At 30.9% G+C, this 25,540-nt stretch overlaps 1 protein-coding gene across 1 annotated transcript; it reads left to right on the forward strand.

Moving 5' to 3' along the window:
- Window positions 1-10,299: 10,299 nt before the first annotated feature.
- On the forward strand, window positions 10,300-25,226 carry LOC147815739 (uncharacterized). Its single transcript, XM_087157292.1, has 6 exons — window positions 10,300-10,380; window positions 12,206-12,256; window positions 13,030-13,150; window positions 16,992-17,116; window positions 23,273-23,397; window positions 23,998-25,226. The coding sequence occupies exon 6, from the start codon at window positions 24,010-24,012 to the stop codon at window positions 24,919-24,921; it is 912 nt and encodes a 303-aa protein (XP_087013418.1). The 5' UTR covers window positions 10,300-10,380; window positions 12,206-12,256; window positions 13,030-13,150; window positions 16,992-17,116; window positions 23,273-23,397; window positions 23,998-24,009; the 3' UTR covers window positions 24,922-25,226.
- The last annotated feature ends 314 nt before the right edge of the window (window positions 25,227-25,540 follow it).

The raw sequence follows: 25,540 nt of genomic DNA on the forward strand, positions 1-25,540 counted from the left end.
TACTTCATTCTATTTTCAAAAACCTATTGAATTCGAGGCTCACAAACTGCTTTTTTTAATAAGTTAAGTGGGTATATTTTTCTAAGCAAAAGATTTTATGAGACATATAAAAAAGTTCCAAGTTTCTTTTAGTGTAATTATTTTCTTAATACTTCCCTTGGAAGTATAAAGATAGCAGTTTGAAAATACAAATAAATGCAGTTCCTTCAAACATATTTTTAAATCAATCGGTGAAACATAAAACTATTTTAAACAATATTTAACTTTTAAAAAATTTTAAAGAAAATTTTAATTATGAAAATAAAGAGTATTTCTTTAACAAATTCTTTCAATTCTATACGACTTTTACGATGGAATTATAAAAGTTATGTTTTGCATAGATATTTATGCAAAATATATTAAAACTAATTTAGTTTAAACTTAAAAAAAAATGTATTAAAACTATTCTCAAAATAAAATTATGTGTTTACTGAAACAATTAGAAACGTATTTTCATGTAAATATTTTAATTTTGCGCTTTCTTATCTAATTTTAAGATATCAAATACCGAATATCGTTTTCGTTTTTCTATAAAAGCGAAAGCTTTGTCGAATCAAACGAAATCGCCCATTCAGCGAAAACACCGTTGAAGTGGCAAACGTTGGCGATCAAACAGCAACCCTTATATTTACTTTCACTATCAGTTCTCGTTGAACAGACTTAGTTTCACTTTCACTTTATATTATGTGGGAATCATAATAGCGATTTACGAAACAAAATACTGCACGTACTGAAGAAGAAGATAGATTCCATATTTCTTTGATTGACGAAGCATGTAAGTTTATATATTTTTAATAATATTTCTTCATTTATTTAACCTCATCTTTAAATTGAGTAATAATTTCTCTCAAATAAGGCAATGGTTTCTGTAGATAAAAAATATTCTTATCATTAACATTTTGCAAGTGTGTTAATCTTTGTCATAAAAACAGCCTTATCTTATACACAAAAATAACTGCAAACATATAATTTATTTAGCAATTCTACACGGCATCTGATTGGGTGAAAATCGGAAAGTTAGATTTCGTTATTATTATTATCCATATTTGAACTTCAGTTCATTAGTATTCAAAAACTCTTTAAAATTTTGATGTCCAATTTTTAGAAAGGACATTTTTTTCTGTATGCTTGATATTCGAGGCTAAAACCAGTTATTTGTTATTTTAATCGAGCTTAAAATTTATTTAAAAAGAATTCAATATTTACCAATGTATTTAGTTCTATTTCATTTTTTTAAAAATGTTTTTAAGATTTTAGTTCAAAGCACTGAAAGTTTAGTTTTAATATATATATATATATGTAGTGCCAGTACCTATCTGTAGTGCCAGTTCCAATCTATAGTACCAGTTCCTGTGCGGTAAGCTGATCTAGCTAGAAATCCAACCAGATTATGACAGATTATGTAAGCTGCAAGTTAGACCCCGCGCGAATTTCCCTAAGGCACGAGAGACACGGGAGCGCGTAATGGAACTAACCAAAAAGGGAGACGCTTATGGATTCCAGAGAGGAGGAGCAATGATGATTTTCTTTTTACTTCACGATGACGAACTCATTTAATTTGTGTTATTTCTGTGTTTGTTTATCGTTCATCTTTATGTAAATTTAGCGTTTAATATATGTTTTGTTAAAGTACAGTGCCTCTCATTTTCAAAGACGACCACTCATGCCGTCCCCACAAAATCAGAAGTGGTTTCAGGAACAAATAACAAATTGATGGTGAAGAAATTAGATTGAGAAAAAATTGCTAGTAAAAAAAAAAAAAAAAAAAAAAAATTATTGGCGATAAAATTGGATGCCGAATGGTTTCATTCTTGTGAAAGTAAGTGACGGAATGGCGTTGTGATGAAACTTTCGTTTCTTTTTTGAATTTCATCTCTGCAACTACAATTGGGGTACGTATTCTACATTTGTGACATCTACATTTATTATTAGACTTTTATTCATTAATCAAAAAATGATTCTTAACGATATTAAGCAAGTAAGCAAAGCATTGAAAAATTTTAAGAAAGACAAAATAAGACTTCTACATAAATTTATTTTCGATGTAGAAGGCGATCGTTCAAACAGAAAACGATTAAGAAATTTTACTGGTTTCAATTTTACTTCGCGAAGACGAAATTGAAGACAGCGAAGAATTTCAAAATAAATTAAAAAATATTGAAAAAGAATTCACTCTTAACCAACTTATAACTCTTTCCAATATTCTAAATATTTCGTACGAAGGCAATGAAACCGAAATTGCAATAAACATGTTGACGTTATTAATGGATTTGAATAAACTGGCAGAGCTCGCCAATAGCGCCAACGCGTCTAGTTCAGAGTCGGACGAAGACATAAGCAATCCTCAAAGTGAAACTGAGCCTTTGATTAAAGAGAAGGAACACCATTTTCCAGTGCAGAGAAATGATGAAAATAAAAACAGTAATTCGTGTTTAAAAGATAAAAATAATTCCTGTAGAAATTTCGAATTTCAAAATGTTGCTATTAATCATTCTGATATCGAAAGTACTATTTCTAAGTATAATGCAGGATCGCATGAAAATATTGTTCATTGGATCGAACATTTCGAAACTATTTCAAAATTGTTTAATTTGTCAGATTTACAAAAATTTATTTTTGCCAAAAGATCTCTTGTTGGTAACGCATCTTTATTTGTCAGAACTGTACCGGAAATAAATTCATGGCGAAAATTAAAAGAAGCTTTGATTGACGAATTTTCTTTTGAAATTAATTCTGCTAATTTGCATGATCTTTTAAGTAGACGTAGAATGAAGGATTGTGAATCGGCTCAAGAATATTATTTAAAGTTGAAAGAGATCTGTAATTTCGGAAAAATAGACGATGCTGCTTTTATGCATTATGTAATTAAGGGGATTAACGATAAGCATGAAAACAAAAGTGTTTTGTACGGCTGCAAAAATTTGTCCGAATTTAAAGAGAAAATTAAAGTTTATGAAATAATAAAAAGTGATTCCGCAAAGAGTAAAAATGCTTTCGATAAAATCAGAACAAAACATGACTTTGATAGTAAATATAATTATTATGATAGAGCAAAAGCAAAATATGATGATAGGTATAATGTAAGAAAAGATGTTTCAAATAGGAATAAAAATAAATATGAAAATAATAATGAAAAGATAAGGTATAATACTGATGTTGAAACTTTTAATAATAAATTGTGTTACAATTGTGGTTCAAGAAATCATATTTCAAAATATTGCATGAATAAAGATAAGGGTTTAAAGTGTTTTAAATGTGAAGCGTTTGGACACAAAGCTTCGCAATGTCCAAAATCAAATGCAAAAACTGAAGTTGCTACTTTAAATGTTAGTGTAGAGCCAAAGTTGTTTAAAATGGTAACGGTTGATAACTTAACTGTGAAGTCTTTGATTGATACAGGAAGTCAAGCCACTTTAATCAAAAGATCAATTTTTAATAATTTAAACTCCAAAGAACTATTTCCATTTAATTCTACTCTAAACGGATTTGGTAAATCAAAAGTGACTCCGTTAGGTTATTTTAAAGAAAGTATTAAAATTGACGATTTCAAATGTTTGGCTGAAATATGTGTTGTAGAAAATGATATGATGCCGTATGACGCTATTATAGGCCTTAATGTCTTAATGCACGGTGAAACAATAACCAATGAAAAGGGTATCACAATTAAAAATAAAATTCAGTGTTTTGATCAAGTAAACTATTTGTCTATTTTACCAATCGATCTTACTATATCTGATGAGATTGAAATTAACATAGATCCTTGTGTTCCTAATGTTTTAAAAAATAAGTTACAACAATTAGTTTTAGATTATACGCCAGATAAACTTAAGACAACTAATGTGGAAATGAACATTTTGGTTAAAAATCAGGAACCGATATTTCACCAGCAACGTAGATTGCCGTTTTCTGAAAAGAAGACTGTTGAAGCTCAAGTCGTTGAATGGTTAAAACAAGGAATAGTGGAGCCTGGTTCTTCCGAATATTGTAGTCCCGTTGTAATAGTTAAGAAAAAAGACGGATCTCCTCGTATTTGCATAGATTATAGAAAATTAAATAAGATAATGGTCAAAGATAGATTTCCTCTCCCATTAATTGAAGACATTTTAGATAGACTACAAGGCTCGAAAATTTTCAGTACAATTGATCTTAAGAACGGATTCCGACATGTCGATGTAAATAAAGATAGTAGAAAATACACTTCATTTGTGACACATGACGGACAATATCAATTTCTTAAAGTTCCTTTTGGACTATGCAACTCTCCCGCTGTATTTCAAAGATACATAAACACCATTTTCCGAACTTTGATTAATGAGGGTATTGTTTTACCATATTTAGACGACATTATAATTCTGTCTTCCTCCCTTGAAGAAGGTATTGCTAGTGAATATGGACTTAATATTAATTTCAAGAAGACCCATTTCTTAAAAAAGCGCATTGAATTTTTAGGTCATGGGATAGAGGATGGAAAAATATTCCCATCTACCTTGAAAACCAAAGCAGTTCTTAACTTCCCGGAGGCAACAAATTTGAAAAAAATTCATAGTTTTTTTGGGATTGACCGGATACTTCAGAAAACTTATTCCGAACTATTCTATAATAGCTAGACCGCTGAGTGACCTGCTAAAAAAAGATCATAAGTTTAAGTTTAGCATTGAAGAAAAGAAAGCGTTTAATCAATTAAAATCTTTGTTAGCCCAAAATCCTGTTCTTTCAATATATAACCCTAAATACGAAACCGAGTTGCACACAGACGCCAGCTTAGAAGGATATGCTGCCATTTTAATGCAAAAACCCCCTGATGAAAAACATTTTCACCCCACTTACTATATGAGTAGAAAAACGACTGATGCTGAAAAAAAGTATTCCAGCTACGAACTTGAAGCTCTTGCTATCGTAGAAGCCCTCAAGAAATTTCGCATCTATCTGTTAGGTATTTCATTCAAAATAATTACTGACAGTGCTGCTTTTGAAAAGACTATGTCAAAACGAGATTTGTCGACTCGTGTAGCTCGTTGGGCACTTTTGCTGCAAGAATTCAACTACATAATTGAGCATCGTTCTGGAAATAAGATGGCTCACGTAGACGCCCTTAGCCGATCTCCAATTAATGTATTTTGTGTTACCGTCGATAATATTTTACCAAGACTCAGGTCAGCCCAAGATAAAGATACTGGAATTAAGACTATAAAAGAACTACTTAAAATTTCGAATTATGAAGATTATTGCAATAGAAACGGAATTTTGTATAAATTTGTTGATGGCAAAGAATTGGTGGTTGTGCCAGAAAATATGCAAAACGAAATTATAAGAACAGCTCATGAGAAAGGACACTCTGGAATTAAATATACGGAAAAAGAAATCGAAGAATATTATTTCATACCCAAACTTAGACAGAAAATAGAAAACATCATAGCAAATTGTGTTCATTGCATACTGATGAATCATAAAAGAGGAAAGAAAGAGGGACTATTACATCCATTGCATAAAGAAGATATGCCTTTGAAAACTTTTCATATTGATCATCTTGGACCTTTGGAGAGCACCCATAAAAATTATAAATATGTGTTAGCGATAATAGATGCTTTTACCAAGTTTGTATGGATTTATCCCACGAAGACTACTACGTCAGCTGAAACTTTAGCCAAATTAGAAATCCAAAAAACTGTATTTGGAAGTCCTTCCCAGATAATTTCAGATAGGGGTACAACATTTACCTCCAGTGAATTTGCTGATTATTGCTCGAAAGAAAATATTAAACATCATTTAATAACAACAGGTTTACCAAGAGCTAACGGACAAGTAGAGCATATTAATCAAACCATCATATCGATTCTTTCAAAATTATCCATAGAAAATCCAGCTGAATGGTACAAGCATACAAATAAAGTTCAACAAGCGATAAATTCAACCTATCAAAGAAGCATAGACACTACTCCATTTGAATCGCTTTTTGGGACAAAAATGAACACTAATGGACTGGGAAAACTAAAGGAAATGATCGAAATTGAATTTCAGTCTCAGTTTGACCCCCAAAGAGAGGAACTAAGAAAAAACGCAAAGCAACAAATTTTTAAAATTCAACAAGAAAATAAAAAGACCTATAATTTAAGAAGAAAGGAGCCAAAATCCTACGAAATTGGAAATTTGGTCGCCATCAAAAGAACCCAATTTGGACCTCATTTGAAGCTAAAACCTAAGTACCTTGGCCCCTACAAAACAACAAGAGTAAAAGGAGGAAATACCTATGATGTAGTAAAAGAAGGGAATCACGAAGGACCCAACTGCTCGACAACGTGTGCGGAGTATCTTAAATCATGGAGCGGTTGCCAAGAAGAATTTTAGTACTTGCCAAGACAAGAAAATAAAGACTGTAATTTTTGAAGATGAAAAATAATTGCTAAAGAAGTGAATTTGATTTTTTAAAGAAGACAAAAGAATTTAAAGACGAAAGACGTAAAAGAAGACAAAAGAATTTAAAGACGAAAGACGTAAAAGAAGACAAAAGAATTTAAAGACGAAAGACGTAAAAGAATTTAAGGACGAAAGACGTAAAAGAATTTAAGGACGAAAGACGTAAAAGAAGACAAAAGAATTTAAAGACGAAAGACGTGAAAGAAGACAAATGAATTTAAAGACGAAAGACTTTAAAGACGTAGAAGAATTTAAAGACGTAGAAGAAGTTCAAGACGAAAGACGTTAAAGAAAGAAAAAAAGACGAAAGACGTTAAAGAAAGAAAGAAAAGACATTAAAGAAGAAAAAAAAAAGACGAAAGACGTTAAAGAAAAAAAAAAGGACGAAAGATGTTAAGGAAAAGTTGTTGAAGAAGAAACAAAAGACTTGTAAAGACAGAAGAGTGAACGTGCCTGAACCGATTGACTCTTACTCGAAAGATACTAACCTAAAACATTTATTTTTCAGTTATCAATTTTATTTGTCAGTCTGTTCTGCTTTTTCTTTTTTATTCTTTTTAGAGTCGCTGGAGGACCAGCCGAAATGCAGGACGGCCGATTCTGTAGTGCCAGTTCCAATCTATAGTACCAGTTCCTGTGCGGTAAGCTGATCTAGCTAGAAATCCAACCAGATTATGACAGATTATGTAAGCTGCAAGTTAGACCCCGCGCGAATTTCCCTAAGGCACGAGAGACACGGGAGCGCGTAATGGAACTAACCAAAAAGGGAGACGCTTATGGATTCCAGAGAGGAGGAGCAATGATGATTTTCTTTTTACTTCACGATGACGAACTCATTTAATTTGTGTTATTTCTGTGTTTGTTTATCGTTCATCTTTATGTAAATTAAGCGTTTAATATATGTTTTGTTAAAGTACAGTGCCTCTCATTTTCAAAGACGACCACTCATGCCGTCCCCACATATATATATATATATAATTGAGCCTTTTTTTTTAATTTTTAAAAAAAATACTGTGTCAAAATCAGTCGGTCATCTTAATATTATTTTAAAATTCTATTGAAGCTAATAAATTTCAAATTTTATTTTATTTCCTTTGAAATGAACCAACTAGTTTAAAACTGACTCGTTTCCTGTACTGTAAAACTAACTTAATTATCACGTACTACTGAGTTATTGTAAGAATGCTGACAGTCTGTACTTTTACAAACAACTCAATATATATTTTTATTTGGATTAATAGTATTAAAATAGTGAAAGCTTTGGATTGAAACTGGTAACACGTCTTGTGTTTCTTTTTATTTTTTTAGATAGAGTTTTCGCGTAAATGTTTGATGGTTGAAGAAAAATTAGAGGAAATAAATTTTCAGGAAAAATTTCCGACAGAAATATACTAATGGAAAGGTTATAATATATAATTCAGGACACACATTGACAAGAATGAAGCAGGTTATTTTTCTAGGCTTCGAAAAATTTTGTCTATTGAAACTTTCGATAAAAAAATTTAGAGATTTATTTTTATTTGAAAATTTTGTTTTCCAGGGAATTGCGATTTTTGATTATTTATATGTTAAATACTATAATCATAAACTACAATTCGCGGTTAAATTCTGATCATTCCACAATTTAAAGGGAAAATAGACGATTTTCACTATTTTAAATTAAACTGATTTATCAATTCAATTCTATTAATATATTTATGTTAATCACTGTTAAGTTATGTCGTGGTTTAAAAATGTTAAATAAATATCTAGAAACATAAAATCTTTCCCTCTCTTTTTTCGTTGCTATATTTATTCGTTTTTGTTGTTGTTATTTTGGATTTAAATTGAACATCTCTTAAAATGAAGATAGAGAAATGTTTCTACAACAATCAATAAATGATCGTAATTTAATAACGCAAAAGTTGAAAAAAAATGCACGAAGAAAAACATCAAATTGCAATAACTTTCAAACAAATTGAAATTTCAAAAAAAAAAGTGATAAAAGAGAACTAGCGTTAATTTCTTAAAAAAATAATTTTTTCTTTCAGCACATTAAATTTCATTTCTGTGTTAGCAGTTTGGCAATTGGTAAAATGGTCGAAATTGTATTTTTTTTCTAGTTAAACAGTTGATAATAATCGAGTTTCACTTATTTTTTTTACTCCTTGTAGAGAGCGAAGAAAAAAAACACCTTAAATAATATTTAATCGAATGATTGGATTTTCATGTACTAGAACTCAATCTTAATGGTTCAAAGAGGGGACCTCAAATATGCTGATTAATTAGTGCTAATGATATTTTAAGTTACGAAATCAGACACGAAAACTCTTTGAATAAATATATTTTCTTCAATCGATTTGGTTTTCTGATCACTCAAATATAAGTGGTCGACACAATCTGGGAAATATGGTCCCAATTTTTTGGGTCAGGAGAGTGGTTCATAGTTTAGATTCCTTAATATTAGTTTAAATTCATTTTCATTTTATCTCGCCATGCTTTAAGAACTTATTAAGCAAATTGAAATTTTTTTGCCTCCAATTATAAGATTTGCTTATCCAAAGATGATTCCAAGCAAAAAAAAACTTTCAGAAAAAATTTCTTATTACTTTATTTAATAATAATCGAAAAAAAATTGAATTGTAACGTACACATCTCTTTTACATAATTTTAAACAGTATAATTTTTTCTGACAAAATGCAAAATTTCGGGCGAATAGTTTCTGAGAAATCAAATTTTAAAAAAGTCGTATTGAATTGCGTCAGAGATCAGTAGACGGAGCGTCCTAATTTTTATTTTATTAACTTATCAGAATATTTAATTGCTTTCTTAATATACTTTAAACATAGATTTGTGAAATTTAATGTTTTTACAGTCCTATCTTTATTTTGGTGAGGAGTAACTGCCCCCTTAAATATTTCTTGCCTTTGATATTTCTAAGATATTTGGTTTGATATCTAAGGGCCTTTGATATTTCTAGGATATTTGGTTTGATATCTAAGGGCCTTTGATATTTATAAGATATTTGGTTTGATATCTAAGGGCCTTTGATATTTCTAGGATATTTGGTTTGATATCTAAGGGCCTTTGATATTTATAAGATATTTGGTTTGATATCTAAGGGCCTTTGATATTTCTAGGATATTTGGTTTGATATCTAAGGGCCTTTGATATTTATAAGATATTTGGTTTGATATCTAAGGATGGTCAAAAAGATATTTTTGAGCGATGGGAGAGAATAAAGAAAAAAAAGAAGAGGAAAACAAAAACACTAAATGAAGATGAAAGTGAAGTTGGTGTGTATAAATAAATTGTAATATTCCTATAAAATATTAAAAGGATGGAATGAACTTTTTCTGTTATAAATATCTTAAGTCTTTGTAACTTAATTTATATAGAGTTGTATAAAAATTATTAGTTATATTTTTCTACTGATAGTTTAAAATTTCATTAGATAATTCGTTATCTTGTATGCAGTCATTAATCTTTCCCGCTACTGCAAACGAACGGGCGACTGCGTAACAGTCGACTTTGACATATTTGAGGTAAACGTTTTGAAACATAAAGATTGGTACTTCATACGTGAAAGTATGAACATAAGAACATTTAAAATAAGGATTTTCTACCCTCAGTTTTATAATCTTTTACCTATTTTATTTTTATTTACTTATATTTCATTTAACTACTTTTATTTTCAGGAAAGAAAAACTTTGTGATACATAATCAGGAAACGAGTTATTGACAAAGACAACAGAAATCATTTGACGTAAAAAATTAAAATGGGAAATAATAATGCACGCAGAAATGAAGAACAAGAAAAAAATTTCACTTTTTCGGAAGAATAAAATTTCACTATTTCGGAAGAAAAAAATTTCACTATTTCGGAAGAAAAAAATTTCACTATTTCGGAAGAAAAAAAGTTTAAAATTTCTTTGATAGGAGAACCATGTAAGTTAACAAATTTTTAATGCTGTTTCTTTATTTCATCGTAGAATTTGAATAATAACTTATTTCAAATTTTATGGTTATTGCTCTCTATAAAATATATTTTTAAAAGGACAATAAAAGTTTTTTAGTTTATTTTACATTGTTTCATTAATCTTGTTAATAAAAATTGTCGCATTTTACACTACACGGAAGCATTGCAGAAAAAGTTATTCGAAAACCTATCCCAATTCTTTAATCTTTTTTCTAAAAGTACATATACTATTGAATTTAATTACCTAATTAAAGTTGAAAAACTTTTAACTGAAACTAACTCGTCTCTTGTAGCAATGCGTGATAAAACAATGCATGAAATATTCTAACAAACTTAAAGAAAAAAAAAAGCACTTTGATTTCCGAGATCCTTTTAATAGCATTCCATTTTCCTACCTAAAAGTTGTTGTTTTGAGCTATTATCGCGATTATAAGAAATATCCTTAATTGCGAATTCGATTACTGGGAAACCTGCTCGGTATCCCTTCTATTTCCTCTTCTATTCATTTTTGCAAGTTTGTTCTTAAATGCATGACATTTGGTCTCCTTTCCAGCATTACATGTTCCTATTTGTGTATTATTTTGTATTTTTCCTGAATTTTTCTGATTTTTACTTGATAAAATTTTGTTTAGAGAATTGGTTTCGTTTCTAATTTTAACATCTTTGGTGATAGGATTTGGTACCTGCTATATTTTGAAGATAAAGAATCCTTAAAAGTATGTTTATTCAGAGAAAGTACGTATTGAGGTCCGATTCGTAACATCAAATATATTCTGCAATAGTTAATTAGCAATTTCAAGGCACGGTTAGGCCTTTGAACCATTAAAATCAGATCCTATCATTAGCGAAAAAGTTATTCAAGGTGATCACCTTTAGTTCGGTCCAATAGTTCCTGAGAAATCAAATGTTAAATATAAGACTTTTTTGAAATTTGATTTCTCAGGTACTATTCAACCGATTTCTCTCACATTTTGTTTTTGCCATGTGAAATTACATAGTTTAAAATGATGTAAAAATTTGTATACCTTACCATTCAAAATTTTTTCGACAATTATTAAATAATAAAAAATAATAAATATTTACTAAAATTTGTTTTTTTACATGGAATATCTCAGGATAAGCTAATTTTATAACTGTGCGAAAAATTTAACTGTGCATTTTAAAAGTTCCCGACTATGATGAAATACGCAAAGTAAAATTGACATAATGGGGTCCAAACTTAGGATCGCACCCTTGCTGAAACTATGGGGACCATATTTCCCAAATTGCGGCTACCCCTATATTTTAGGAGCCAGAAATCCAAATCGGTCGAGAGAAAAAAGTATGATTATTCAGAAAAAATACATTTTTCTGTCTGATTTCGTAAATTGAAATATCATCTGCAATTAATTAGCATATTTGAGGTCACTTTCTAGAATCATTAAGTTCGAGTTCCGGAAGAAGATCCGATCATTTGATCAAAAGTTTTTAACGGTGTTTTTTTTTTTTTTTTTTTTTTTTGCACACTGTACATTTTTTGGTCAAATTTTGTAGTATATCGTTAACATTAATTAATTAGCAATTACAAGGTAAGGGTTGTAAGATCGAGTCCTAGTTTGTAAAAATCCGATTATTAGAAAAAAAGTTATTTAAGGTGTTCACATTATTAGTTTATAATCACTTTTTTAAGCTTAGTTATATGTTCACTGATTAAAAATTAGATACCTATTAAAAATAAAAACGAGTTTTATAGTTTGTATGTTTTATTTTTCTCTCTTAGATACTAATTTTTATCTAATTATTTTTATATTTCAGTGGTAGGAAAAACAAGTTTGTTGCAAGTATATCGGACTAGAGAGTTAGGAGGTAATTTCATCCCTTTTCTTCGCTTTAAATTTCCACCTCAAATCTATTGAAACTTTTGATGTGGTATAAATAATTTTCTTTAATGTTAGCATTAGTTGTTTTGGGTGTCCAGTTTTTGTAAATGAAGATCAAAAATCGGGAGTGTTGTTTTTTTTTAAATTTAAATTTAATCGAAATAATTTCATAATCAGTTGATCATAATTATCTGCTGTCTGACTCACGAAAGTGTTTCAAAAGATTTTTTAATGAAGACGTTTTACAGAAAAAAGTCAAGAAAAAACCAGGATTAAAATATCTATTTGTAAGAATAACAAAAAGATTGCTTTCTATAACGCATCTGTGTACATAATTTTCTTTAATTAAAACATTAATTTCGTGCTTCTGTAAATGAAAAGAAAAATTACTTTGCATGAAACCACACTGCTGACTACACTAGTAATTAAATCCTGTGTTCGTGTATTGTTGCTATTATGAAATTATGTGAAATTTTAACATTAATTTTGTGATACTATGAAGGAAAAAAGATTAGTTTGCATGAAACCACACTGTTGACACTACTAGTAATTAAATCCTGTGTTTGAGTATTGTTGCCATCGAATGATGTGAAATTTCAGCAAATGGCCACTTCTTGTAACTTCTCCATGTTGTTATGATTTGTTGTCATTAAGTTATTTGAACTAACTTTTGTTAAAAGCTATATAATTATAGATTATTCAATCATATTGGGGTATGATTTCTCACTCTTTAAACACTAACTAATTTTTAATTTATAGCATGCAGTAGGAGAATCGGGTTCGATGTCGAAGAATGTAGAATTAAAGTACAGAACGTGAACAAAACATTTCTTATTTATAACGTTGCTGGTTATTTGAAGTTTCGATATCTTGTGCTCGAGTAAGTTCAAGAAAATTATTTTTATAGAAGGTTTTTTGTGCACATTTCTTCTTTGTTGTTAAATAGTTTTTCAATTTAACTGAAAGTTCATTTATTTCCCCCACGAAAAGTTTTGAGCTACTTGTCTTTTAAATCAAGTGTAAATATCGCTGTATTTAACTTTGAAACAACAAATGTTGAGTTAAATTGACACTCATAAATGTTACTTTATTCTTATTAATTGAACTTAATTTGAAACAGTCATTCATAGCACTTCATGCTAAAAATTAAAGAGATAAAAAATGAGAAGAAAATGCGGAGTATATTTAAATATAATGTACAGCACGCAAAGAAAAAAAAACTAATCACCCTGAATAACTTTTGATCTAACAATCAGATCTTCTCGTTCTAGGGTCAATCCTAAAAATTCGAGGAGGTGACGAAAGCAAACACAAAACGTACTTTCTCTGATAAACATACTTTTTTTTTAAAAATGGATTTGTATTTTGAACCTTTAAAATATAGAGGGTAGCCGCTCTCTTGACCAATCTGCTAAATATGGTCAGGAGAGCGATCCAAAGTTTGAACCCCTAATGTTAATTTTATTTTTTGCGTATTTCGCAACAACTCTAGAAATTTTTAAGTGAAATAAAAAATCTTTACCCGCAATTTTAAAAAGTTTTACATCCTTTTAAAGTATCTAATTTGAAACAGAAAAATACGATATTTGAGCGAAATCGGTTGAATAGTTCCTGAGAAATCAAATTAAAAAAAAAGTTGTGCATTTAAAATTATTTAACTTTGCAATAAACTATGGACACACTTTATAGTAAAGCACTCTTCATAGTAAGTGGTACAGAACTGATGATCTCATAAGTCAGGCTTTGGATATACAAAATACATATAAAATACAATATACATATAAAATTATCAATATACAATTTCCTTACTTAATTATCAGTCCTAAATTTCATAAATTTCCAGTAAAATTTAGAACTATCACTTGTGGGTCTAATACTTATTTAACTAAACCTGGCACCATTTTCTCTAACTACTTAAATAACATTATTAACAATATTACTAAAGAAGGTTTCTCTTGGATTATCACTAATAATCAACCGATTTTAGATTTCATCAAACATAATAAAATTAATTCTATTGCGACTTTTGATTTCCAGGATCTTTTCAATAGCATTCACCTTTCTAAACTAAAAGATGTCCTTTTGAATTATTACTATGATTTTAAAAGTATCCTTTGTTGTGATTTCGATTATTGGGAAATTCTGATTAATTTTTGTCTTTTTAGTAATTATCTTCACAATGGAAAGGATATTTTTCTTCAAATTAATGGAATACCACAAGGATCTAATTATTCATCACTCTTAGCTGACTTATTTTTTCATTATTATGAAAAAAATTATACTCTTAGTATTAAATTTGTTTTTAGATATATTGATGACTTAATTATCTTTAATTTCTAAGATTTTACTATTTTATTGAGTGATATATACCCTGAGGAATTAATCTTGTGATACATGTACTGAGGAATTAATCATGATGATAATATTAATTTCAATTTGTTGGATTTGGGTATTATAAAAGTTGAAAATATCTGCTTTGTTGATTTATACGATAAAAGAAATTATTTTAATTTTAATATTAATAAACTAATTACTTGGAATTCTAATGTTTCTAGGAGCATCTATTTAAATACCACTTTTAATGAAATGAACGGAATTAAAAGAATATGTAGTAATATTTATTTATCCAAAAAACATATCGATAAACTCTTTCAAAATTTGATAAAAAACAATGGATACCCAACTAGAGTAATAAAATTTTATATAAAATCACTGAATTAATCGTATATTTTTGTGGATATGTTTCATTAACATTTTTTTTGTTAATTTATATAATTTTCCAATGTGCAAATCCATTTCGGGTAAATCCATTGCCAAAATTATTTACTAAATAGTTTCTTTGTCAATTTGTATAATTTTTCCATGTGCAAATCCATTTCGGGCAAATCCGTGGTTAAAATTATTTATTAAAAAATTCCTTTACTAAATAGTTTCCTTTGTTAATCTATACAATTTTTCCATGTGCAAATCAATTTCAGGTAAATCCGTGGGTAAAATTGTTTGCTAAAAATTTCTTTATTAATTTATACAATTTTTCCATGTGCAAATCCATTTCGGGCAAATCCGTGGCCAAAATTATCTACTAAAAATTTTTTCTTTGTTAATTTTTCCATGTGCAAATCCATTTCGGGCAAATCCGTGTTAAAATTATCTATTAAAATTTCTTTTCTTTGATAATTTATATAATTTTTCCATGTGCTTATCCATTTCGTGTAAATCCGTTGGTAAAATTATTTGCAAAACAGACAATTTGTGTTTCTCTTTTCTATTTTATATTTTTTCTTAAATAAACATCTATTTTCTAAAACTATTTATGGCCAATTTTTAAAATTATTCAGTATAATATTAGCTTGCGCACATCCATTTAGGGCCCATCCTTGGTAACTAACAAATCACTTCAGCAGTGCAGTAAGAACGGCACTTTAAAACCCTCTAGTTACACTCAATTTGCGCATTTGTCTTCATATTTTGTAATCTGGCAATCTTTCTGCGAAAACATTTTTAAATCATTCTTGAAAAATTTCCCGTCAATGTAAGATCTGATTTCGCTACTCGCGTTATAGTCCATTTTTTATACTGTTTTTTCTTTTTATTTTATTTTATTCTCTGTTTTTACATGTTATTTTTACTTATTTTTACTTTTTGTGTTCTATTTTATTTGTTGTAATTTTTGTAAAAAGGTTTTTTGAGTGCTCCTCATACTATTGTATTAATATATTTTGCTTTGGCCTTATTGATACAATATCAGAAAGCACTCTGTTTTGCGGATATAATCGTGTGGGCTGATGAAAAGATTATATCTTTTTTTAAGGTTTTTTTAAATAAAATGTCATCCTTTTTTTTTTTTTTTTCAACAGTTTGTTATTTTTTTACTTATTACTCCCCCTACCTTTTTTTTCATATATCCAGAATTTTTTTGTTTTATCTTCATTTTGAACTTTATATATATATATATATATATAGCACAATAAAAACAAAACCAAACTAAAAACGGAAACAAAAAGAAAACGGAAGTAAGGTAATAGTAGATAATATCAAGCGCTAAAGCTGCTTTAAATATGATCACTATAACATAGCACAAAAAAACAAAGAGAAAAACGAAAATAATTAATAATATAAGCTAAAAAATTGAGAAAATATGGGTACGCGTAAGTTCATTTAATTCGCTCCTCACTATGTGGATTTCTTTTCGTGTACTGATCTCTAATCTCTTTACATTTTATTTTCAGTTTTTTGCTTGATATATTTCTTTGCTTTTCCGTACATATTTTTTACTTAATGTGTTCCAATTTCGTTTAAAATTTTTTGAGTGCTCCTCACACTGTTGTATTGATATATTTTGCTTTGGCTATATTAATACAATATTAGAAAGCACTCCTTTTGCGGATATAATCGTGTGAGCTGATGAAGAGATTATATCTTTTCTTTGTTTTGTTTTCCAAATTTTAATTTTTTTTTTTTTTTTTTTAAGGTATTAAAAATTATGTTCTTTTAAATTCTTTTAAAAAATTATTGCTAATAATTTTTTTCTCTTGTCATTATTTTGTATTTTTTCCCATATTTTCTCAATTTTTTAGCTTATATTATGAGTTCTATATACTTGCAGCTTATGCGCAGTTAATAAAACTTATTAATTATTTTCGTTTTTCTCTTTGTTTTTTTGTGCTATATATATATATACTCGCACGTTCACAAATGCAATATTTTTACTTCATATTAAGGTACGTTAAAGGGTCAGACGGTGTTCTTTTGCTGTATAATGTTGCAGATGTGTTATCATTTGTGGAGCTCTCCAAATGGATTGAAAATGTGAGAGAGCGGAATCCACATGTCATTATATTTATAAGTAAGTTTTAATTCTCTACTTTAGTTTTTGAAATTGATCTAAATACTCTAAAGCAACAAATTGATAAAGAAATTGATTCCTTATGATAAATTTAAAATTTAAATTAATTTTATAGGCAAGATATTTTCTGAATTAATTCTTTTCTCATAACTCACTAATCCTATAATAGATTTTTTCTCTCTTTTATATGAGTTAAATGCCATTCTTTCTACGCCGTATTTCAAATTCTATGCAGATGTACTCTTTTAGTGATGATTCAAATCCCGAAGATAGAAATGCTGATCTTGATAACAATTTTTCATACTTTCATGAAACTCTTTTCACATTAAATATTGATTTACTGCATTTTATAAGACCGACTTAATGACTATATTTTTCCAAAAACAGAAAAATTCTAGGGTGGGCATTAAATACCAAATAACTTAGCAACAATAAAGCTAAGCAGTACTTCTCAAGAGAGCGCACTTTCGCCTGCTCAAGTATTTAAACTTTCTTAGAAAATTGATAAAATGTTGAATCTTAAAACCGGCACCTTGAATCGCAAACGGGCAATCTTGCTAAAAACTTCATATACAGTTAAAATGATTCAATTTTCCGTTCAAGTTAAACCATTGTTCTGTGCGCAAAATAAAAAAAGGACCATCTTAAATAATGTTTGATCTAATGATCGGATCTTCAAGTTTTAGAGCTCAATCTTGATGAACTCAAATATGCTAATTAATCAGTGCAGACAAATTTTTTATGTTACGAAATTAATCACAAAAACTATATTTTGGTAAACAAGCACTTTTGTCGACGGAATTGGGCTTTAGACCGCCAAAATATAGGGGGTAGCAGTAATCAGGGAAATATGTTTCCCCTAGTTTGATCAGGAGAGAGGTCCAAAGTTTGGACTCCTTAATGTTTATTCAGAGAAAATACGTTTTTGTGTCCGATTTCCAAATTTAAAATATCGTATGCACTAATTAATTAGCATAGAGCCGTGGTGGCTCAAGGGATAAGTTGGATTATGTCACGACCCACCCTATTTGGTTAGGGTATGCGTCAAGAATTTGACCCTTCGCCACGGCAGGTCCACTCAGGAGAGGGGCGCAAGTTCAATCAGTGCCGGTCGGGGAACCCGGCGAAGTCCCACCGTGGCTTTTATTGAGATTCAAAAGGTTACATTATGAGTTAGTAGGCAACAGCCCGACAACTTGATTATAACAGGGTACGTTAGATGACTTGATACATAGCTACATTCATACGTAAGCCGCAAGGGATAATGATAATTTAACAATAAAAAAAACAGGAAAAACTAATGTAGTAAATTTAGGTCAACGGACCCTCATAAGTTTAGCAAATTTTTAATTCAGAGGTCAATAGACCCTTATATTATCAAATCAACCCTTACACAGAACAGTACAGAACATTACAGTACCGGCAGTTAAAAATAAGATAAAAGATCAAAATATTAAAAACCAAGAGTTAAGATTTGATCAAGCTAAAAAATGTAAGAATAAGTAAATATGAACCCAAAAGGGTCAAAAAGCAATACAATCTAAAAACCAATGAGTTAAAATCAATTAAAGGAACAATATAAAATCACAGTAAAAAGATACAATAATAGTAAATATAAAATACAATAAAATATGATAAATATAAAAATACAATAGTGTACATTAAAATAGTAGTAGGCAAAAATAGCAAGATAAGACCAAAAATTACATGAGAGAGTTAAATGAGAAACCCAATAAGGGGAGTGCAGGTTCCGGGTTTTTATGGTCTATCCCCAGGGACGTCCTCAAGTGTTTGTTTAATTATAGACTTGATGATTTTTCTGCAGGTCAAGTTGGCAAAGCACTGATGTTGATTTAAATTTGTTAAAAATTGGTTAAAATAAAAACTGGCCTGCAGTCTATTTAGTTTCGGATCCTTGAAGAATTTATATGTCTGCCTGCCTTTCCCAGAACTCTGCCACTCCTGCTTATGTGATTTGACCAGGGTTTTGATTTGGGTGGTGGAGCTAGGGACCTCTATTGAGATTTTGCAATTACTAGTGGCATCTTTTGCTGCCCGATCCGCCTCCTCGTTTGCTTTGAATGCCAATATGGGCTTTAACCAAGTTGCATTTAATATTATCCTTCCAGAGTAGTTTTATGGCCTCAACTAGTTTTAAGATGGGTTTCGGATTGTTTATTGTTGCATCAGGGTAACCCATGTTAAATAGCCATGCCATTGCTTTATTAATTGCCGCAAGCTCTGCAGCATATACACTAGAGTTATTAGTAAGTCTGATGGAGGCTGCCTCAATAAGTTCACCATCCATATTCACTATCATACCAGAACCGGTCCTATATTCTATCTCATTCGCAACCTCCATCCTCGACCATCGGTAAAGATTTCAAGTCCTGTATTGGTTGGAAGTGATCTACCAAAGGGCACAGAACGAAAAGTTGATGGGTGAAGCCTGGTTGGGAGACAATCAAGATGTGCTGCCTGGAGAATTGCCCGAGTAACAGAATTGAAGTCATCAAGTCGTAATTGCCACTTTAGTCGTTTGGCACTTATATCATCTAAAATTTTAAGGTGGATAGGCTTCACCCCCCGCCAGTATCTGGAGGGCCTCAGTGCTAGTAGTAGCATAAGCTTTAGTAATGACAATTGGTGGTGGTATTTATTCCTCTTGGCCCAGAACAAGGACAGGAGTCCAGGAGACCGTTCACCGACAGAAAATCAAACACCATCTGCGGATCCTCCAAAATAAAATTTTTCTCCAGTCCCATATAGGTCAGCAAATGATCAGGTAAAGCCTGGTGAGCATTACATTTTAGTCATACAGGGAACGTCTTTTGACCCTGAACAAATGTTAGTCCGCGGGTATGACCAGTGATTAGTCTTGTGATAGCTGTCTGTAGTTTCCTATCACCTTTTAGCTCCAGGGCAGCCCCAGGACTATTTTGTTGATACCATTCACGACTAGGTGGAATCCTCCAAGTCCTATTATTGTCGACCTTTACTTTTGCATAGATTTCATTGTATGTTAGAAGGCCACTACTATCTATGGGATCATTGGAGCCCTCCTTGGCCAGTTCAACGGCCAGATCTTTAAAGTGAAGATTCACGTGGGAGGGGATCCACTGAAGATGTATATCATTGTGATAAGAGTAAGTCATCAAATTGTCGATGATATTTAGGCCAATTCTGTCACTGATGTTTTGCCAATTACTCAGGTATTGAACTGAGCTCTTACTATCCGTGAAAATCCAGATATTCTCTGTACTCTCAATGGAAATCATGTGTTCTAGAGCCGCGTTTATGGCGATTAGTTCTGATCTGAAAACTGAACAATGGTTTGGGTAACGCCTTTTAATTTTTGTAACGTTATCTTGGTTTTTTATGACAACACCACTACCAGTGTTGCCATTATCAAATTTACTTCCATCCGTGAAAATATGTACTGCTTCATTTGGGGTGTTGTGGATTGTCTCCAGTGCCAACTGTCTAAGAAGTGCTGGATGCTGATTTTTCTTACTACTGGAGGCCAAAAGTTCCTCGTGAAAGAAAAGCCTCGGAAGGTCTTTCATTGGGTCTATATTTGGCTCTATCGAGCAGTGTTCTATGTCAGGGAACAGCAGATTCAATTTACCTGCCCTGCAAAAGGGACTGTCTCTTTTTAATCTCTGATGGACATCTGTCCAATTCATCAAGTATTTAGAAGTACGATGCTGGTCTCCATAGCTGTATAGCTTGCTGTAATATTTTGCGGTGCTAGAAGTCCATCTCATAAACAATGGTTGGAGATTAGCCTCGTATAGGACAATCTCATTAGGACAGCTATTACGTAAGCCTGTAATGATCCGTGCAGCACTCAGCTGTATCCTTTCAAGCATTTTTAAATTACCAGCAGAAGCTGCCAGTAAAATCTGGAATCCATATTCCAGCATTGGTCTGATAAATGAAGTGTAAGTTGTCCTTAGATATTGGCATCTGCTCCCCAGTCGCGTCCAGAAATATATTTCAAGATGTTAAGTCTCTTTCTTGCCCTCTCCACCTGATTGGCGATATGTCTGTTGCAGGTAATCTCGGGGTCAAGTGTAAAACCCAAGTATTTTGGATATTTTTCATACTTAAGAACATGACCATCTAGAACAATCTTAGGTTGGTAATTATAGAGACGTTTGTTTGTGGTAAAGAAACTCACTACCGATTTCTCTGGATTAAAGTTGAGTTTATGAAGACCAGCAAAACGCTGTATTCCCTTTAATGAGTTATTTAGTTCAGATTCAACTGCATCTATGTTCCTGCCAGAACTCCAAATAATAATATCATCTGCAAATATACCAATTTCACAACCCTGCGAAATTTCCTTTTCAATACCGGCAATGAAGAGCGCAAAGAGAATCGGGTTCATCACAGAGCCCTGAGGGACGCCTTGACTGTATCGAAAACCTCTAGAGAGAGCATTCTTGTATTTGACTTTGAATTGTCTTCTTTTAAGAAAATCTGATATCCATGACAGGGCGCGCCCCATAACACCAAACTTATCATAGTCAATTCACTTACTTTCTGTATGTGTGTACCAATTAAGTTGGCCACTATTCCGTCCTCTAAAGGCGTCTTATTGACTGTGTCCACAATAGTATTTGAAGCCTTCGACTGGAGTCTCTGTTGACAGAGGCTTCTTACAGGTTTCCATAACTTGGTATCTGAAGATCTAGCATCTAACTTAGAACAAAGTTCATGACATCTGTCTTTTTTGATATTAGCGTATGTTCTTTTGATTTCAGCATTTACCCTATTCAACTCTGGTCTAACTGAAGAGTTGCCATTTTTTAAAAGCTCAGTCAATGACAATTAATGAGGACCTCTGTAAAGAATTTAGTTTATCATTGATTTTAATGGTATTCCGATACTAGACACTGGCGGCGTATAAAATAATGGCTCAAGGGATAAAACGTTCGCCTCCCAATGAATGTGGTGAACCGGGTGAGATTCTCTGCAATGGCTGCTTAGTTCCCACACCCGACTTGCACCGACGGCAATTCTGACATAAAATATCTTCTGTAGTAGACGGATCATGGGTTAGAGTCCCCTTGCCATCAGGCTAATCGTAGGAGGTTTTCATCTCCATTTTACGCAAATGCGGGTATGCTCCATCAAAAAGTCCACCACAAAGGCAAATTTCTCCTAATACATGATACAAGAGTTCCTTTGTCTTCTGTATTGGGTTCAAAATTACGAGGATACGGAGTTGAACATTGGTAGTCGTAAACTTAAAATTCGGCTGGCTGTTATGAAATAAATAAAAAAAAATATTAGCATGTTTAAGGTTACCCTCTCGAACCATAAAGAGTTAGACCTTAAACTTATAAATCCGATCATTAGATCAGAATTTAATCAGGGTGATCAGCATTAAATTTTGCGCACTGTGCGATTTAAGATGTACTATGAAGGAATACTTAACACCGAATTATATTTCTTAAAATACTGAACGATATTATTGAATAATAAAATTTCAAACAGTGTATCAATGCAATAATTGGCAAAGTATTTTTCAGACATAAATTGTGTAGAGAAATAGTAGCATATTTGTCATTAAATTACACGATGTTCAAATATTCGACCTATGCATTCAGAAGGGTGATAAAATTATTCATACGAAATCACTCGAAGATACGAAATCTCAAGCCCCATTAGGAGGTTGAAAATTGCAAATATAAACGCATAGGTTTTTAATCTCGACGGAACGAAAGGTGGAGCCACGCTCAAGGATGGTTTTTATGGATGGTTAAGAATGGTTAAATTCACTTTTATAATAATTAATCATTTTGTAGTTAGCAGATTTGCGGTATCTTTTTTAGTTGCCTCCTGTGAGTCGAATTAACCTATTGACTGAGGAATTAAGTATAACGCGTTTCTCTCTCTCTTTTTTTTCGCGTTCTCTCCTTTCTTTCGCATTTTTCTCTCCTTGATGCTTTTTATCAACCATCTAATATTGTCGATTGAAATTTGGAATACTCTACTTATTTTTTGCGTTCAATAAATATGTGCATTCCTTTTATAAAATTAAACAAAATTTTGTAACGATCATATAATACGTCCTACTTCTGCGAAAAACATATGTAGTTGTCACATTTTTTTGGTAGAGTTGTAACATTTCTTCATTGTTGACAGTTGGAGTTCAATGCGATCTCTTAATTGAAAAAGAAGTATCATGCGAAACTGGTAAAAAATTTGCAAGAAGTCAAAATCTGGAGTTTTTCGAATGCAACATCAGGACTGGTGAAAATGTAAACGAAGTAAGATGGTCTTACATATTTGATCTTTGCCTTATGACTACGATCCTTTTTATCAATGGAAAATTTCACTAGATTAATTATCACCTCACATGGTCATATGATAGTAGGATATGTAATGTTACACCACTATAAAGTAATTCATATTAGTTTATCGTTTAAAATGTTTCTAAAAGAGTAGGCAACAAAAAATAGAAGGAAATAATTTTAAAATACTTCAAATTTTTTTATGTAAACACTTTTAAAAACGTGCATTGGGGGAAAACATTTCCATATGATCTTATACAAATGTTTTTTATTTTTATTTTGTAACCATCTTTCAAGATTAGGTTATGTTCGATACTTTGTTTTCTTACCTAATATTTCCAAAATTCTCATTTGATTCAATATGTTGTGCAGTTTATATGCTGTATGGTTATTTGATTATAATTAATGTTAAAATTGTTTCTTAAAAACGCACCCTAATTGAAAATCTAATGCATTAATTGTAATTATTGTTAAATATTTAACTGTAAAGGGAACTAAGCGTCAAACAATTTAAAAACTTTTGTTTAAAATAGCTTTTTTAACAATTTTAATTTCATATATATTAGTTTATTTTAGGTTTTTGAACACATGGCTTTGAGAATACTTCAAAAAGAAGGATTAATACCACCTGATAAAATTGAAATCGAAGGAAAGTCTCTCGAATGGAAAGGAACCAATGAGGTGCCTGTCACTTCTGTTACTGAAAAAGAATTACTAAATGGCTGTTTTACTGAAACAGAAATTATTAATTATAAGCCAAAAGATATCAGTTATCTAGAAGATAGCAATTTACAAAATGGATCTAAAGGTGAAAGCGTTTTAATGAAAAAAGACAGTACTCAATCTTGTCCATCAACCAGTAAAATAAAAACTTCAGAGTTTAATGAAAATTGCGATCCTCCTGATAATAAAAATGGTGTTGTACAACCAAAAGCAGTGAAGTCAGTGATTTCAGAAGAAGAGATGCAACAAGAAGGAAAGTGTCTAGAAATGATTAATTATAAGCCAAAAGATACAAGTTATCTAGAAGATAGCAATTTACAAAATGGATCGAAAGGTGAAAGCGTTTTAATGAAAAAAGACAGTACTCAATCTTGTCCATCAACCAGTGAAATAAAAACTTCAGAGTTAAATGAAAATTGCGATCCTCCTGATAATAAAAATTCAGTTGTACTACCAAAAGCAGAGAAGTCAGTGATTTCAGAAGAAGAGATGCAACAAGTAGGAAAGTGTCTAGAAATGATTAATTATAGGCCAAAAGATACAAGTTATCTAGAAGATAGCAATTTACAAAATGGGTCGAAAGGCGAAAGCGTTTTAATGAAAAAAGACAGTACTCAATCTTGTCCATCAACCAGTGAAATAAAAACTTCAGAGTTAAATGAAAATTGCGATCCTCCTGATAATAAAAATGGTGTTGTACAACCAAAAGCAGTGAAGTCAGTGATTTCAGAAGAAGAGATGCAACAAGAAGGAAAGTGTCCAGCGTGGTTTGCTTGAACAGTAACTGTTTAATATTTCAGCTTCTTCGACTTTATGAAGTTTTTTATTATTCTGGCTCAGTAGGATCTCGATAATATGTCTTCCTATCAAGCAGCAAAATGAACATTTCAAAGCTAACCATAAGTTGAAATGCTTTGAATGATAAAAATGACGTAGTACTACCGAATTCAAAATAATCAAAGCTTTTCTAAGAGAAAAAAATATTAAGCTTAATTTACTTGAATAAAAAAAATTTCAATATTGCAATTTTGTTTTTTTAAGGCAGTTCTATTGTTCCTTCAGCGTTTTTTATTTAACAGTAAAGGTCTTCTTTCACTTTTCTGAACCCTATTTAATCATATTACTCCATTCAATTTTCTTATTTGTAGTGATCACACTTTCTTCCGTAAACCAATTTACTGATCGAAAATACTTTTTCTGCTCGACTAATGAATAATATCTCAAATCAAAGTCCATATTTATTTACAGAGTAAAATTATATTATTATAAATTAATATAACAAAAAAAACCTGAATTTTTTTCTACTAAAATTCAATTTTGGTTTGAAAAATCGAATTCAGAGTTATGTCCAAATGACAAATTAGAACCATCAACAACAATTTTTGATGTCGGAAAG

Source organism: Parasteatoda tepidariorum, chromosome 2 (genome assembly GCF_982258835.1).
Source record: "Parasteatoda tepidariorum strain Cologne lab strain chromosome 2, Ptep-v5.0, whole genome shotgun sequence".
NCBI lineage: Eukaryota > Metazoa > Arthropoda > Arachnida > Araneae > Theridiidae > Parasteatoda > Parasteatoda tepidariorum.